This window comes from Ipomoea nil, unplaced genomic scaffold, assembly GCF_001879475.1.
Source record: "Ipomoea nil cultivar Tokyo-kokei standard unplaced genomic scaffold, Asagao_1.1 scaffold3321, whole genome shotgun sequence".
NCBI classification, from domain to species: Eukaryota; Viridiplantae; Streptophyta; class Magnoliopsida; order Solanales; family Convolvulaceae; genus Ipomoea; species Ipomoea nil.
Genome location: NW_017619749.1, coordinates 3,360,003 through 3,375,398, shown reverse-complemented (window position 1 = coordinate 3,375,398; position 15,396 = coordinate 3,360,003). Strand labels below are relative to the sequence as shown.

At 36.6% G+C, this 15,396-nt stretch overlaps 3 protein-coding genes across 7 annotated transcripts; 2 read left to right on the top strand and 1 right to left on the bottom strand.

Annotated features, from left to right (window-relative positions):
* Positions 1–539: 539 nt before the first annotated feature.
* Positions 540–5,072, top strand: LOC109170556 (probable pectin methyltransferase QUA2). Of its 3 annotated transcripts, none has more exons than XM_019319718.1 (9): positions 540–893; positions 1,364–2,096; positions 2,186–2,318; positions 2,762–3,002; positions 3,370–3,595; positions 3,685–3,860; positions 3,964–4,267; positions 4,374–4,518; positions 4,605–5,072. In XM_019319718.1, exons 2-9 carry the CDS (start codon positions 1,372–1,374, stop codon positions 4,758–4,760), a joined length of 2,106 nt encoding a protein of 701 aa, XP_019175263.1. In that variant the 5' UTR covers positions 540–893; positions 1,364–1,371; the 3' UTR covers positions 4,761–5,072. The 3 variants fall into 3 exon arrangements, with proteins under 3 accessions (XP_019175263.1, XP_019175266.1, XP_019175264.1); XM_019319721.1 differs by having other exon boundaries at positions 542–888; XM_019319719.1 differs by having other exon boundaries at positions 542–893; positions 1,369–2,096.
* Positions 5,073–5,728: 656 nt separating this feature from the next.
* LOC109170479 (protein ROOT PRIMORDIUM DEFECTIVE 1) lies at positions 5,729–7,287 on the top strand. 2 transcript variants are annotated; one of them, XM_019319608.1, is made up of 2 exons: positions 5,729–7,100; positions 7,172–7,287. In XM_019319608.1, coding segments are annotated over exons 1-2 (1,230 nt in total). In that variant the 5' UTR covers positions 5,729–5,871; the 3' UTR covers positions 7,173–7,287. The 2 variants fall into 2 exon arrangements, with proteins under 2 accessions (XP_019175153.1, XP_019175152.1); XM_019319607.1 differs by having other exon boundaries at positions 5,729–7,136; positions 7,170–7,287.
* Positions 7,288–7,667: 380 nt separating this feature from the next.
* LOC109170477 lies at positions 7,668–11,124 on the bottom strand. 2 transcript variants are annotated; one of them, XM_019319606.1, is made up of 5 exons: positions 11,055–11,124; positions 10,220–10,646; positions 8,813–10,067; positions 8,587–8,733; positions 7,668–8,313 (listed from the first exon to the last, which is right to left on the bottom strand). In XM_019319606.1, exons 2-5 carry the CDS (start codon positions 10,271–10,273, stop codon positions 7,820–7,822), a joined length of 1,950 nt encoding a protein of 649 aa, XP_019175151.1. In that variant the 5' UTR covers positions 10,274–10,646; positions 11,055–11,124; the 3' UTR covers positions 7,668–7,819. The 2 variants fall into 2 exon arrangements, with proteins under 2 accessions (XP_019175151.1, XP_019175150.1); XM_019319605.1 differs by lacking the exon at positions 11,055–11,124 and adding an exon at positions 10,818–11,040.
* Between the last annotated feature and the right edge of the window lie 4,272 nt (positions 11,125–15,396).

Genomic DNA, 15,396 nt, shown 5'->3' with positions numbered 1-15,396 from the left:
TATAGGGTGTAAGATATACACCCTCTCCCTCATTTTGCATGTTATGTTAATTATTTATTAGTCAAACAAATTTGTACTTCATTATTTTTTTAATAATTTTAAATTATTTTTTAATTTTTGTGTGTTAAAATTTTAATGTAATTTTTAAATATATAAATTTTATATATTAATATCAAATTTTATATTATAACAAATTGAATTAAAAATAATTTCAATTAAATGTCATAAATCAAATTATAAAAATAAAATGAGATGGAGTTCGAAATAATTGAGAAATATGGTTATCAAAAGTAATCGAACAAAAAGAATTTGTTACAAGTTGTTGGATAATATAGTTATGAAAAAAATGTTATATTTAATAGGGTTTTGTTGGGTGGAAATGCTAAAATTCATGCGCTGATTAGTGGAAATGAAGAATCACAATTGGGATTGGACTGTACTTACTACCTGCAAATCTTTAAATTCACGGCTTTCTCTTTCCTATGTGTATAAAGAATATTTATATATACAGCTTTGTCTGCAGAAATAAAATAATGGATTTTAGTACGTAGAAGGTGTCACGTATATGAATCCGACGAGGGGGCAGATTCAAGTCTTTCACGAGCGAGCTTTCAAGTGATTAGGACTCTCCATTTCTCTCTCTCTCTAAAAACTCCAAAACCGCGTCGACCGAGCTGAATTTGATAAGCAGAGGCAGTGAGGAAAAACGAGGGAGAGAGAGAAAATTGATGGTTTGTTTGCGTTTCACGGGTGGCAGCTGGGAAGAGGAGAGTTATTCAACAATCAGCGAGCTTTGCTTACCAACTCTTTTACTTACTCGCCTACTATTTACTTACTGAGCCGAACGGCGAGTGAGTGAGTGAGTGATTCTTTGAGTTTATACATTTCTGGAGGTACTAATACTTTTCTCCCCCGCTCTCGCTTCCTTTGTGGTTTTGCTTTCATGGGTGCTTCTGGGCTGGTCAAATGGGTGGCTTGTGTTGTCTGAATTGCTCCAAAATTGGTTTTTGATTTGTGGGTCATCTGTGGAATTTGTGTGTTTTACCTTAACTGGAATGATTGATTAACTTTCCCCTGTTTTACACTGGAAATTGGAATGTACTATTCATCTCTCTTATACATTCAACTTGCTTGAATTTGATGCAGTTATGTGCTCATTCTCAATTGTTTATGGATATTTTATTCTTCAAATATACTCCATAGTGCAGTAAGTTAAGTGGTTTGTGGATCTAGTACTAAGATTATTAATGGATCTCTTTTTTTCTGGATCACCCTTTATTCATTTGTTCATTTTAGGAATTAATTCAATTAAGTGAAGATCCTTTGGTTAATATTTGACAGTAATTTTTGTGGCCATTGATAGTGCGGATTATGGCTAGGCCACTGCATAGAGGTTTATCTGTTGGAGGTGGGGGCCGGCACTCAGGGAACAGTCAGAGCTTCTTGGATGACTCTCAGATGAAAGATAAGATAGAGAAAGAAGATTTTGATCATAGTCAATCAGCTGGTGATCAGAGTTTCCTCTCTATGAAATTTCTTTTACGGATTCTTTCCACTGACAAATCGCCTACAAAGAATGGTGTTAGTGAAAATGGTTATCTATCTAATCCCTTCAGCCCTGGAGCTGGGCGAAGTCAGATTAAGTTCACATTGCTTTTGCTCAAACTTAGCTTAGTTGCCATAGTAGTTCTTGCTCTTACTGGATCCTTTTGGTGGACAATCTCAATAACGAGCTCATCCAGGGGTAAAATATATCATGGGTACCGTAGGCTTCAAGAACAAGTAGTGTTGGACTTGAAGGACATTGGACACTTGTCTCTTGGTTCTTCTAAATTGAAGGATCTGGAGTATTGTCCACCCGAGGCTGAGAATTATGTTCCATGCTTTAATGTGTCAGAAAGTCTCGAGTTAGGCTTTTCTGAAGGTCAAGAATATGATCGACATTGCGGACCTAGGCCCCAAGATAGCTGTTTGGTTCTTCCACCTCTCAATTACAAGATCCCTTTAAGATGGCCTACTGGGAAGGATGTTATTTGGCTTGCAAATGTCAAAATCACAGCTCAGGAGGTGCTTTCTTCTGGGAGTTTGACGAAGAGGTTGGTAAAACCTCTGGTTACTTTTGCTAGATAAAGTATTCTGTCAGGATCTATATTGTTAATCCTTATCCTCTGCCGTGTAATTGCAGGATGATGATGTTAGAGGAAGAGCAAATCTCTTTCCGTTCAGAATCTGCTATGTTCGACAGTATTGAGGACTACTCACATCAAATTGCCGAAATGATTGGGCTACGAAATGAATCCAATTTAATACAAGCCGGAGTAAGTGTGTAATGTTCATTGGATTCTACATCTTTCTATCTACTTGCCTTTTATAGAGTATATATACATTTCCAGCTTACTTGAATGTCATTTTTTATGCCATATAGATATAGGAATATCAACTTTTTCATGAAACCATACATTTGGCATCATTGTGCTCTTCACACTAGGCCAGCTCAACGGTACTCTATAACTTTCAATGAAATGATTATTGTCAACTTCTTTAGAACATGTGTCATGAGTTTTCCTTATAGTCCAAAGGAAATATAAAGTATCTTTTGTTGTCGCTCAAAGATGTTTACAATTTTGTGTATTTACGATCATTCATTGCTAAAAATTTCAGCAGTCATAGATGTATAGTATCTGGCCTATTTTTTTTTTTTTTTTTATGCTTTGATCTAGTAACAAGAAAACTAAATAGATTATATATCTAACATTTTCAGGTTCGAGTTATCTTGGATATTGGATGTGGTTTTGGTAGTTTTGGAGCCCATCTTTTCTCCAGCAATCTATTGACAATGTGCATTGCAAATTATGAGGCTTCTGGCAGTCAAGTCCAATTGACACTTGAACGAGGCCTTCCTGCGATGATTGGTTCATTTTCTTCAAAGCAATTGCCTTACCCATCACTTTCCTTTGATATGATTCACTGTGCTGAGTGTCATGTGGACTGGGATCAGAGAGGTACCCGCGATTTCCTTTATCCCGAATACATTTAACTGTTTATATCCAATCCTTTTCCCTTAAATTCATCCTCCCCTGCATCTTTTCGATCTGAGTTGTACAAAGGGAAAAATAAGATAACTGAGTGGAATCATTACTATGTCATGATTTCAATTGCTTTTCTGCAAAAATGCATGGCAAGAAAGTCATACCTTTTCAGCGAAAAGCTGCCATTTTACCCCTAAAGGATGCAATGCTTCACTTTATAGGATTGCTATAATAGAACTTGAATTCAGCTGCATGCTGCCTGCTATTATGGAATGTAAAATGGCATTCTTTTTTTTTTGTTTTTTCTACTAAAATTTGTCATTTACCGTATTTACTTCAGATGGTATACTTTTGGTTGAAGTGGACCGTATATTAAGACCTGGTGGATATTTTGTGTGGACATCATCGGTCATGAATGCCCAGCGGTCCCTCCGCAACAAAGAAAACCAAAAGAAGTGGAACTCCGTTCGTGGTTTTGCAGAAAACCTCTGTTGGGAGCTGCTGTCACAGCAAGACGAGACTGTTGTTTGGAAGAAGACTAGTGAAAAGAAGTGTTATTCTGGCAGGTAAGGCAAAACGTAAGTTCCATTTCAGCACCGAGAGGAGTGAGTTTCCAATTTATCTCCTAATTTTGCAATCGTGCTTCAACTTTCAGGAAGTCTGGTTCTGGCCCTTCTCTCTGCAATAAAGGCCATGATATTGAATCTCCATATTATCGGCCACTTGAACCATGCATTGGGGGAACACAAAGCCGCAGATGGGTTCCAATTGAAAAAAGGACTAAATGGCCTTCTAGGGCTAGATTGAGTGCAGCTGAAGTTCAAGTCCATGGTAATTGCCCTTGCTTCAATGCAGAAAACATATACGAGCGCCACATTAATTGCAAATAATTCCATTTTCTAATTTCAATCCATTATATGGATTCTTCCATCAGGTTTACAGTCAGAAGATCTTGCCGAGGATTCCCTTAATTGGAACTCTGCAGTTAACAATTATTGGTCATTGCTCTCGCCCCTAATTTTCTCTGATCATCCGAAGAGACCTGGCGATGAGGATCCTTCCCCGCCCTACAACATGCTTAGGAATGTCTTAGACATGAACGCCCGTTTTGGTGGTTTCAATGCTGCTTTATTGGAAGCAGGAAAATCGGTGTGGGTCATGAATGTGATCCCAACTAGTGCTCAGAATTTCCTCCCCCTAATCCTTGACAGGGGATTCGTCGGTGTTTTACACGATTGGTAAATTCTTCCTTCTATCTCTAGGCAGAAATGTGCTGGATGGATTTGTTGATTTTGAACCTATGATGATATCTAAAGACGGAAGTCCAACTTCATACGTTTGCAGGTGCGAAGCATTTCCAACGTATCCAAGAACTTATGATCTTGTCCATGCTGATGGACTTCTAACACTCGAGTTTAGTCAAAACAGCCACAGCAGATGCGGGATGTTAGAACTGTTCGTTGAAATAGATCGTATACTTCGTCCAGAGGTACATTTTCAGTTGTGATATTCGATCTCTCTCTCTGTGGAATTCTTGAGTACAGTTTCTTGAACCTTTTCTGAACATGGTTGTAGGGTTGGGTGATCATACGGGACACAATTCCTCTGATCGAGTTAGCAAGAGATCACGCAGTGCAGCTGAAATGGGATGCTCGAGTCATAGAAAGTAGCAGCGAGGAGAAACTCCTCGTTTGCCAGAAACCTTTTGTTAGAAAAGTGGCTACAAGCTAAGCTAGAATTGGCAGGCAGGGGGATTATGATTGTAGATGATAGTGTCCATATTCATTTCTCCATTTCAAGATTAATGGTGTGATAAAGTTCCACCCCAGAAAAAAAATGGTGGAATCAAAAGATTTTGAAGAGAGAGGAGAGGAGGAATACAAATTAAAGGGGGTTCCAACTTCCAACTGCAACATCTATGAAACCGTAAGGTGTTCATAGGCATTTGTAATTAGAGAAGAAAATGATAGGGCTTCCTATCATGTCTTCTTCGACATTATACAAGTATACGACCATATGTTGATTAGAATTGTTACAGAATAAGTGATGAGATGCTTCTTGCGGTAATACATTTTTTGGTTGCTTTCTTTACTTTTGGTTATTCAACTGTGAAATTCAGACTTGTAGAAGAAGTATATTATGGTAGAAAATAAGATGTATTTAATTATTTTGGAAATAATAATTAAGCCATTGATTTCGAAAAAGTTTCAAATTAATCCCCACGAATTCACAAAAAAATTGTAATTGTTTTCGAGTTCATGAATTAATTTTTTACTTTTTTGAGTTCAATGGCTTAATTGATGTTACACAAATAATTCGATGACTTATTTATACATTTTACAACAAAAAAGAGTAAATTACAATACAAGATTTCAAGCATTCAAAAAATCAGAATAACAATTTTTTTTTTTCAAGCACTGCGTTAAAAAAAAAAAAAAAATCAAATATCCGATTTTCTAATACAAATAAGTAATTTAAAATTCAAACAAACTTAAATTACAAATCTCCCTTCATCTCCAACGCATCTCCGACGCAGTTTTAAACTTGTGATTGTAACGACGTAAAGAAGAACAAATCTAACTTGAAGAATGAAGATTGCGAGACGAATTTGATGAATTTGACAGATCTTTACTCACCCATAGTTGGGAGAATTCAACCTTTTCTATCAAGATTATTATATTATTTAATATATACTCCGTATATGATAAGCTATTAATTTAATTTTTTTACTCATTTAGCAAATTACTTTTCCGCCCTCTTACATAAAAATAGCTGACATTTTGTGAAAGACTGAAGGGTTTGTGCTTCAGTTGGCCGGAATTGAAGGACAGGTGGAGCACCAATGAAGCTTTGGCGCCTCCTTTCCTCCGCCGTGACCCTCACCGGAAAATCCCTACATTTCCAAAACCGGGTCACCTCCACACTCTTAAACCCTAATACCAAAACCCTATTCCAAATTTCTCCCCTTTTAGCTTCCCACTTCTCCACCTCCTTCCTCGTCACGAAAACCCCCAAGAAATTCCGCAAAAAACGGAAGAAGAAGGAGAGCCCAAGAACCAAGCTGGTTCAAACCCAGCCCAACCTCGTACGCCACTTGGAGCACCTCCTCCTCCGCGACAACCACCTCCGCTTTCTCACCAAAACCAAAGAATTCCTCTCCAAACAGCCGGAAAACATCCTCCGCCTCGACGACGCCGGGAAGCTCCACCAACAGCTCGGCTTCCCCCGCGGCCGGAAGGTAGTAAAGTTCATCCAACGCCACCCTTCAATCTTCCAGATTTACCACCACTCCGACGGTAAGCTGTGGCTCGGTTTTACTGAATTTATGGATGAATTGTTGGAAGAAGAATATAGAATTATGAATGATATGGAAGAGCACAGAATCCTAGTAGTCAGGAAATTGTTAATGATGTCCAAGGATAAGAGAATTGCTCTGAGCAAAATTTACCATAACAGGCTTTTATTCGGAATTCCTGAGGATTTCCGGGATAGGATTGTGAAGTATCCGGAATATTTCCGGGTAATTGTTGAGAATGATGGGAAGAGAATGCTTGAGCTTGTGAACTGGGATCCTTTATTGGCTGTAAGTGCATTAGAAAAGGAATTTATGGTTGATGAAGACAAGGCAAAGAAAGCTTTTAAATTCCCAGTAAAGCATGGAAGGGCATTGGAGCTGGATGAAGATGATGAGAGGAGGTTGAACTTGTTGAATACATTGCCATTAGTTTCGCCTTATTCAGACGGGAGTAAGCTGGATTTATGGACGCTAGAAGCAGAGAAGTTCAGGGTTGGCGTGATCCATGAGTTCTTGAGCTTGACATTGGAGAAGAGGGCATACATACATAATCTCGTCGAGTTTAAGGATGAGTTTTGTCTCACAAAGCATACTTACCAGATGCTTCTGAAGCAGCCTCGGACATTTTACCTCGGTGGTACTGAGATGAACTGGTGTGTCTTCCTAAGGGATGGTTATAGTGAAGATGGGAATTTGATCAATAAGGATCCTCAGGTTGTGTTCAATGAGAAGTTGTATAGATATGCCGATATGCAGGCTAGAAATGGTGAATCTTGATTCACATTAAACTCTTTAGTCTTTGTTTAAACTAAACATTCTTGTGGTGATCATGTGGAACTTTTTGGAGATTCTTAGGAGCATTTTTGTTTTCTTAAAGCTTCTGTTTTTATGTTTTTGGGTTTCTAGGTCTGACTGTAATTTGGTATAGATATCATAATCTTAAGAGGATCAGCATTGTTGATCGGGACTCAACTAAAACCTAAGCTGATAGTTAGATTGCACATTAATGGTTATATGCTCAACATGCCCTCACGTGTGCGGGCCGATTACTTTTAATGGGCTCCAAGCAACACTTGACCATAGTCTCTTTTTCGAACCCATGACCTTTGGTCTAGCTCTGATACTAAATTAAAGTATGTGTTCCATCATTAAAAGCCTAATTGCACATTATATGCTCAACAATCAAAGTATAATTTGGTCAAAACTTGATAGTAAAGACTTCATATTGTGATGTTCAGTGTCACATTATTCTTTGATTTCTACCAAATGTTAATGCTTCATTCAATCAAATTTACTCCAAAACCAAAAGGGTGAGATCAAATATACTTGTCGAAACCCCAATAGTACATACAATTATACAAACACTTTATTTGTAATAATGAACCAAAACCAGAGGCAAACCAGGCATAACAGTTCAAACAAGCACAAGTTAACTTCATTTTTGGAAAGTAGAAAAAAAAAATGCATATGTTCTTATAAATATGGAAGGAAGTATCTAGCGAGAAGACGATGCAACATCAGATGCCCTGACCTTCGAGTGATGGTGGGTTCGGGTTTTTGACCTGTGCTTATTCTTGTGAGCATTGGCAGTCGGAGAAACCCCTTGGCTCACTCTCTTCGCCCCTTTCCTGTAGCTACTCCTGCTGCCGCTGCCTAGTGCCGCCTTTGCAACAGCATCTGTTCCAACTTCCCGCGCCTTCTGGGGATTGATGGGTTGTTTGTTCAGGAAAGCCGTCTTTGGCAAGAGGCTGCAAACCGTCTTGCGCAATTGATCATCGCTTATGTTGCTCTGGATGGGATTCCCCAACAGGTTAAGAGCTTGTAAAGAGTTGTAGTTTGCTACAAGCTGTCCAAGCGCTTTTGTTGTTGTTATCTTGTTGAAGCTCACATCCAGAACCGTTAACTTCAAGAGCCTATGCAGGCCTTCAACATCACTTATCTTGTTTCCAGCAAGATATAGTTCCTTGATCAATGTACAATTTGACAAACCTGATCCCGCTTTTAAGTCAGTATTTGAACAAGAAACATAATAATAATAGAAAACAGTGTTAAGCATATAGCCATTAATGTGCAATCCAACTACCAACTTAGGCTTTTAGTTGAGAGGTAGCACGTGTTTCAATTTGGTATCAGAGCCAGACCAAAGGTCATGAGGGGGCGTGTTGAGCATATAGCCATTAATGTGCAATCCAACTATTAGCTTAAGCTTTTAGTTGAGATGGAGCGCATGCTTCAATTAACAGACCATCTACAAGATTATACCTTGTCCAATACGAGAGATTTTGTTGTAACTGAGATCAAGCACACGCAATCTGGTTAACTCTCGAAGGCCTTCAACCGTGGCAATCTTGTTCCTCGACAAGTTGAGAACATGGAGACCCTTTGGAAGTGAGCCTGGAGTTATATGAACTGTAAAGTGTGTAGAAAGAGTGTTAAACAACTCTGTAATCCACAATCATTCTTAAAAATTTAATCCTAGACAACGCACCGATAAAATTGGCTGATAAGTTGACAGATCGAAGGCTTGACAAGGCTGACATGTTGGGAATAACTTTTAACCCAGTTCCAGCGATAAGAGCCACTGTTGACGAAGAGTTCAAAGATCGAATCACATTGTTAGCATGTGCAACTTCCTCGGGAACAGAAGCATTAGGAGTTGGAGATAATGGAGATAATGGAGATGAGCTTCTTTCAGGTGAAGCGGGGAAGATTACATCTTCTTTTTCGATGAGTAGTGGAGGTTGAACTGGTAGTTCTTTCACCCACATGTCAACTCTAGAGAACGAAGAAGATTCTTCGGGGAAAGCAACCCACTGATTCTGAGGCCACAGACCGGAGGCCCCAAGAAAGCCATTCCAACTCTGATTGTTTGTGTTACTATTGCCTAAGTTCAAGGATTCCCCGGTGAAAGAACCAGGTGATCCTATGTTTCTTTGTTCTAGAGTGTCCGAAGAGTAACCGCCTTGCTGGTTAAGGGCAGGCTTTGTTAGGACTACCTGCGGTTTTGGGACACTTTGAAGGTTCCTGTGGCTCCAGAGGAAGAGTTTCCACCAGAGTTTTCGACTAGCAGAGGGCAGGACTTGGCTCGAAGAATGTTTCTTCAACAGAACTTTATCAGCACTGCCATGTGTCATCACAGAAACCGGACTTCCCAGGCTTTGGGGTATCACATCCTCACTCAGTTTCTCAGCTAATTTTCGGATTTCATCAAATGACTGATGAGACTTGGAAGGAAGAAGTTGATCCGCAATTCTCTTGAACGAGTCCTTAGTTGCCAAATCAGAACACGAACGCATAAGCCTCGGGGACGCCCAATCTTCAATCTTACCCACACCCGGATCACTAATGTTTCCGCTTTTCATAAACTCAACACCCTCTTCCTCAGACATCTTCTTGGTTTCCTCATTCATATCACTATCGATAAACGGTTTCAAAAACTGCACCTCTTCTTTATCAGTAACCCGACAATCAAAATGAAAATGGGCTTGAAGATCAAAATCGGAGTTGTCCCTCTTCATCGACAGGCTCTCATCATGCTCATCTTCCCCTTCGTAAGCTACCTCTTCCGCCTCCCCTTTCATGGGACTTTCTACCTTGCTCTCTGAACTCCCAGAGATACCAAAAGACACCGGAACAATCACAGAAGTCGATTTCAATTCATCATCTTTTTTGGACGATTTCCCTGGAACTGGAACATCACCTTTTTCAGGCACATCATCTCTTTTCAATGACTTCTTATCACCCTGCAGATACATACCAACCAAAAAACAAAGATAATAATAAACCAAGAATCCCAGTTCACTGCATCTTAAGGTTTCAGAAAACTTGATCAAATCAAAATAATGACAATATATGACAAAGTAAAATAATGAGAAAGCCAAAGCTAATTCAGTACCGTATCCTTCTTCCCCCCACCAAGACCACAGAGGAAACTGCTGCAGATTGCCATTTTTTTATGATGATGAAGATGAAGATGAACTGACAGCTCCAGAAAAACACAAAATTCAATATAATGGAGACTCCTTCTTCCCCAATTACTCCTCTAACCGCAGAAGAATCTGAATTGAATAAGCAGCTCACATCACTGAAACCAGATTACAGCCCAGATTTAACCAAAATTAGCCGTAATCAACTGGCAAGCGCCAAAGCAGCGATGGGGACCAAATCGACAAGCACGAACACGAATGAATGCAACCAAGTACTGAGATTTCAAGATTTGGTTTCCTGGCTCCAACCCTAGCCCGGGAAGATGACTTCACTGCAGTGTCGGCCAGACTGTTTAGCTCTGATGCTTCTATCCAGAAGCTTCACCAATACTTCCCCTGCAAAACACCATAATTCCCACACCCTCATTCACACCAAAGATTTCAAAGAAACACAAACCCCCATGAAAATTCTCAAGTTTTTTTTTTTTTTTTAAATAGTGAAAAGCGAAAACTCTTTTGAGTGTTTGTATAATTTAATTTTATCCTAATATAATAGGTCTACGCTACCTTGTTCCCTGTAGGAAAAAATGGCTTTAAACACTGATCCATTAATTTCTCCCGGAGCGCATCAATTCTGGGAAAAGACGAATCTTTTACTGGATTATTACAATCCTAATATCTTTTGGGATGAAAAAGTAGAGAACCCATTCAGAACAAGAAATTAAAGTCAAAAGAAGAATAAAAAAACTGTGGCCAGTAGGCAGTAGGTGGTAGTGGCGTACATACAGAAGATTGGAAATGTACCTGTCTCGCAGCTGTCTGGTAAAGAACATCCAGCTTTTGAAACCAAAGTGTTAACTGTTTAGTGTTTTCGGAAGGATTGAGGAAGACACCATAAATAGCCAAACAGGCAGTGAGGCAGGTAAGTTCTGGAGGTAAAAAAAAAATTTAATGTATACGCGGTTGCTACACGGAGCTCCCAACTCCACACAACATGAAGCTCTGAGAATATAATAATATTATCGGTTTTCATTGCCTTTTTTTTTTTTTTTTTCCTAAAATAGTGAAGCTTCTTACCTTTCTGAGACGATTTTAGATTTGATTCAAGCTGATAAAATCTTTTTACATAGTATAGTATAATATAATGAAATAATTTGAGTCAAGTTGATAAAATCTAATCTAATTTGATTACCATTAGACTAGTCTTGGTTAATCTTTTTTGAAAAACCAATGTGGTTGCATTTATATATGAATCGAAATGCTAAGGCCTCGGCCATAAGGAGTGAGAAGCAAGCTTGTGGTGGCACAACCTACTGAAACACAAAGAGCTAAGGCTCGAACTCACAATCTTCTAAATGGAAGTCCAACCCGGGTACCATTGGACCACATAATCTTGGTTAATCTAATTCTTTAATATAGCGTAATATTGGTAAACCAGTGTACCCATCACTAAGGATGCCTTGATCCAAATTTAACAATTAAGCATCTTTATCCTTATATCATTTTATCTTAACCAATCAAATATGTAAATCTTATTCTTTTGTGATTTACTATTTGCAATTTAACATATATGGGTGAAAAGACTTTATCAAGTCCAATCAATAATTTCACAGTGTACAATAAAATATAACTAAAACTATAGAGTCCATTTGAAATTTAAAATATGATTTTTGAAAGTCATTTTTTAAAATTTTCAGCGTTTGATTATTAATAAAATGAAATCAATTGAAATATATATTCATTATAATCAAAGAAAAAAATGATCAATTTTGACGAAAAATATCTTCTAAAATTGTTACTCAAAAAATATTTTCTAAATTGTTGTATACTTATATGATACTCAGCTCCTATAAAGTGGTTTCAAGTGGAAGGATTGGATTTACATACGATTTGTCTTGTTCTTATTTGAATTCGACTGGACTAATTCAACCGGATAAATATGAGTTTGATAAGATTGAACCAAACACTAAAAATCGTGATTCCACTCTATTCACATCCCAAACAAGTACAGTAAATCTTTTCTTCAATTTATTTAATTCAAAATTTTTATATTTATTACTGATGTACTTATTTTATTATAATAAGTTAAAAAATGTTTTATTTACATCATTTTATTATAATAATTATTAATTTTTATAATAGTTAGTTTATAAACTATTCTGCTATACATAATGTTTAGTAATTATAAATTTTATTTTAATATAAATAATTATTATCATCATTCAAATAATTAATATTTTATAATAAATAATTTTGTAATAATAGATTTATATTCATATATTTAATTCGTCATCAAAATGTCAACTAGAAAAAATATAATAAATGACTTGTCTGTCTCAACTCTCAGGGTCCAATTTCCAGTAAGGCCACATGCCAGATAGGAGATCTCGCAATTTCCCGTTCTACATGTCCGACACGTGGATAAACTGACGTGGATGATTAACGAAACCTATCAAACTCCGTACAAGTGGGAGGTATCCAATTGGGTGTACGAAAACAGGACACACAACCAAACATGCTACACATGGCAGCTTTTGGCAACTCCGAATAGCCATTCTGTCAGCGGTTAGAGTCGCCGTTCCAAAAGGCCAACTGCTAACTAACTTCTGAACTAATTGAATGTGATAATCTTCTGGATTTCAATCGCAACTCAAGTACGCTGCTATCGTCATTCCTAACCCCAATACAGATATAGCTTCTACATACTTTTATACAATAATCATAGTGTAGTCTAAAATAAAATGTTATTTAAATTATAATCGTTATATTTTTTATTTTGACATGTTTTTATGATAACACCAGAGATATAATTTAATTATACTACATGTCATATATTTGAATTCTAAGTGAGTAAGTATTATTTGGAAATTAAATGTTATATGTATAATGTTGTTTGGAAATGATTAAGGATCAATGATTATGCACAGTGTAATAATTGGTCGGGACAACTACCGGCCTACAAAATAGCTTAATTAATTAGCTAGATGGGTGAATGATTTGACTTAAATCCTATTGAATTAACGTACTATGTATATATAGAACAATAATAATGCAACAACTGCTGTGAAAATGACCGTGTCAATTTGAGTGCCGTGAGGGTGAGGAGTGTTAGGTTTAATGTAAAGTACGCTTTAATTAGCCTAAAACATAACTGCACGGTGCTACTTTAACATTGGACGGTAAATGATTAGGTTGGAGGTAATTTAATTGAGTTAGTCCGACAGTTGATTTAATAATTATAAAGTTTTAAATTTAATTCATTTTAGGAGTTGTCTATTGATCGATCTTTTCAACTTCTACATCTTTTATGTTGTGGGCGGTGACACTCTTGGAGTCTCACACGAAACTGGTCGCCGAAATCGGAGCAGCCTATCGCAACCGAGCACCTCAAGGAAATGAAGTACGTGAAGACAGTTGGGCGTGAGGTTATCCGATTTAGAGCTTCGACGATGTTGGTGCCTTAAACAAAAGACTAAATTGCTCATTAAAAAATTTCGGTTACTTCTTGCCGGCAATTTGACCGGAGGAACTGAAATTGAGAATAATTAAATAGTTACGTTGTGGAGTCAAATTAACAAATTTTAAACTCGTAAATCCTAATTAACAATATTCTAATAGTTATAGGACTAAAAGTTAAATTTTATCTTTCTCTTGAATAAAAGATAAAAGATTAAATTTGTAATTATTATTGATTTAAATATTTTAATTTGAGAGTCATTTTTTCAGTATACTACGTTTTCTTGCTATGGACCTATGGTGTACAAACGAAATGAGTTATTCTTTCTCTCTCTCTCTTCTTTTTTTTTTTTTTCTTTTTTTTTTGTTTGTTTGTTTGTCAACCATTTTTTGACTACGTGAGTCATGCCGTCTTTGGATCCATTACAAAGTTTACCCTGCATGCAACAAAAGTCAATATCCATTACAAAGTTTACCCTTCATGCAGCAAAAGTTAATATGTACGGAGTATTCGGAAATGAATCGATGCTTCAAAAGGGATGATCGAGTGAGTGAAATATAATTTTATTATTAACATTTACAAAATTTAATTTTTATTATTAGTCTCTTAGTCGAGCGTGCTTAGTTCATGATTAAAAATATAATACTATCTTAAAATTTAATTTTCGCGAACTAAACTGATCATTATTGTTTTATTACTATTGTATGGACAAGATAACATTTTATTTTGGCTGGTTAATTACGGTTCACCCATTCCTACCCTACTTGAGTAAAAGACACTTCTTTATTTAAACATACCTAATGTTGTCCGTTATGTTTACGACTGAAACATATATATCTTCAACTTTACCTCAATTTAAAAAAAAAAAAAAAAAAAACATTTTTGAATGAAATTCGAACTCTTATCCTTTAGATTTTAGTCGTTATCATTATCATTTTCTTTAGGTGGCCTAAAATTAAACCGTTTTCACATCCGCTAATCGTGACAAATGGAAGTTCCAAATAAAATATGCACTTTCAGGAACGGTACGATGCAAGCCCAAAAGTTGCATGTTTTTGTTGGGCAAAAAGTGGGCAGCATAATTTGGGCTGCTTCCGTTATCACCACCTTATTTTTTAAAATTCGAGTGGCTGAAAGCGCATACTTGTCATTCGAGTTTAAATATATAAATTGTTTATATTTTAATTCAAATAGTCGTGGATCATGGTGGTTACATCTAGGGGTGTTTAAACTTTGATAAAATTCAGTTAGTTATTTTTTAGTCAAAATATTTCGGTTAGGTAATGGTTAAATGTTTTATATAATTTCGGGTAACTGTTAATTTAGTTCGAAAATATCAATTAACTGAATCAATGATAGGAACAAATGTGGAGTGAGTACGATCGGATATTTTTGATAAAATATAGTAATAAACTAGCATAATAGATGTGGAATGAAGATGGAGATGTAGATGTAGATAATCGATTTAGATGATCATTGAAAAATTATTTATACGCGATTCAAGTAATTTGTATGATAATGACACATTAAAAGTGAATTGATATAGGCATTGTTTGGCAATTAGTAGTTAGTGGTTAGCAAATAGCGAATTGTGTTCATGTATTTGACTAGCGGATTGTATTAACGATTTATACAAATATGTTTGACAAAATTAACTGTTTAGATTAACAATTAATATGTAAAATGACA

Coding starts and splice junctions, on each gene's coding strand:
- LOC109170556 (XM_019319718.1), top strand. CDS start 1,372: ATGGCTAGGCCACTGCATAGAGGTTTATCTGTTGGAGGTGGGGGCCGG. Junction 2,319..2,761: donor CCAATTTAATACAAGCCGGA/GTAAGTGTGTAA, acceptor TAACATTTTCAG/GTTCGAGTTATCTTGGATAT. Junction 3,861..3,963: donor AGCTGAAGTTCAAGTCCATG/GTAATTGCCCTT, acceptor TTCTTCCATCAG/GTTTACAGTCAGAAGATCTT.
- LOC109170477 (XM_019319606.1), bottom strand. CDS start 10,273: ATGGCAATCTGCAGCAGTTTCCTCTGTGGTCTTGGTGGGGGGAAGAAG. Junction 8,734..8,812: donor CTTATCAGCCAATTTTATCG/GTGCGTTGTCTA, acceptor CACACTTTACAG/TTCATATAACTCCAGGCTCA. Junction 8,314..8,586: donor AATCTCTCGTATTGGACAAG/GTATAATCTTGT, acceptor AAGCGGGATCAG/GTTTGTCAAATTGTACATTG.
- LOC109170479 (XM_019319608.1), top strand. CDS start 5,872: ATGAAGCTTTGGCGCCTCCTTTCCTCCGCCGTGACCCTCACCGGAAAA.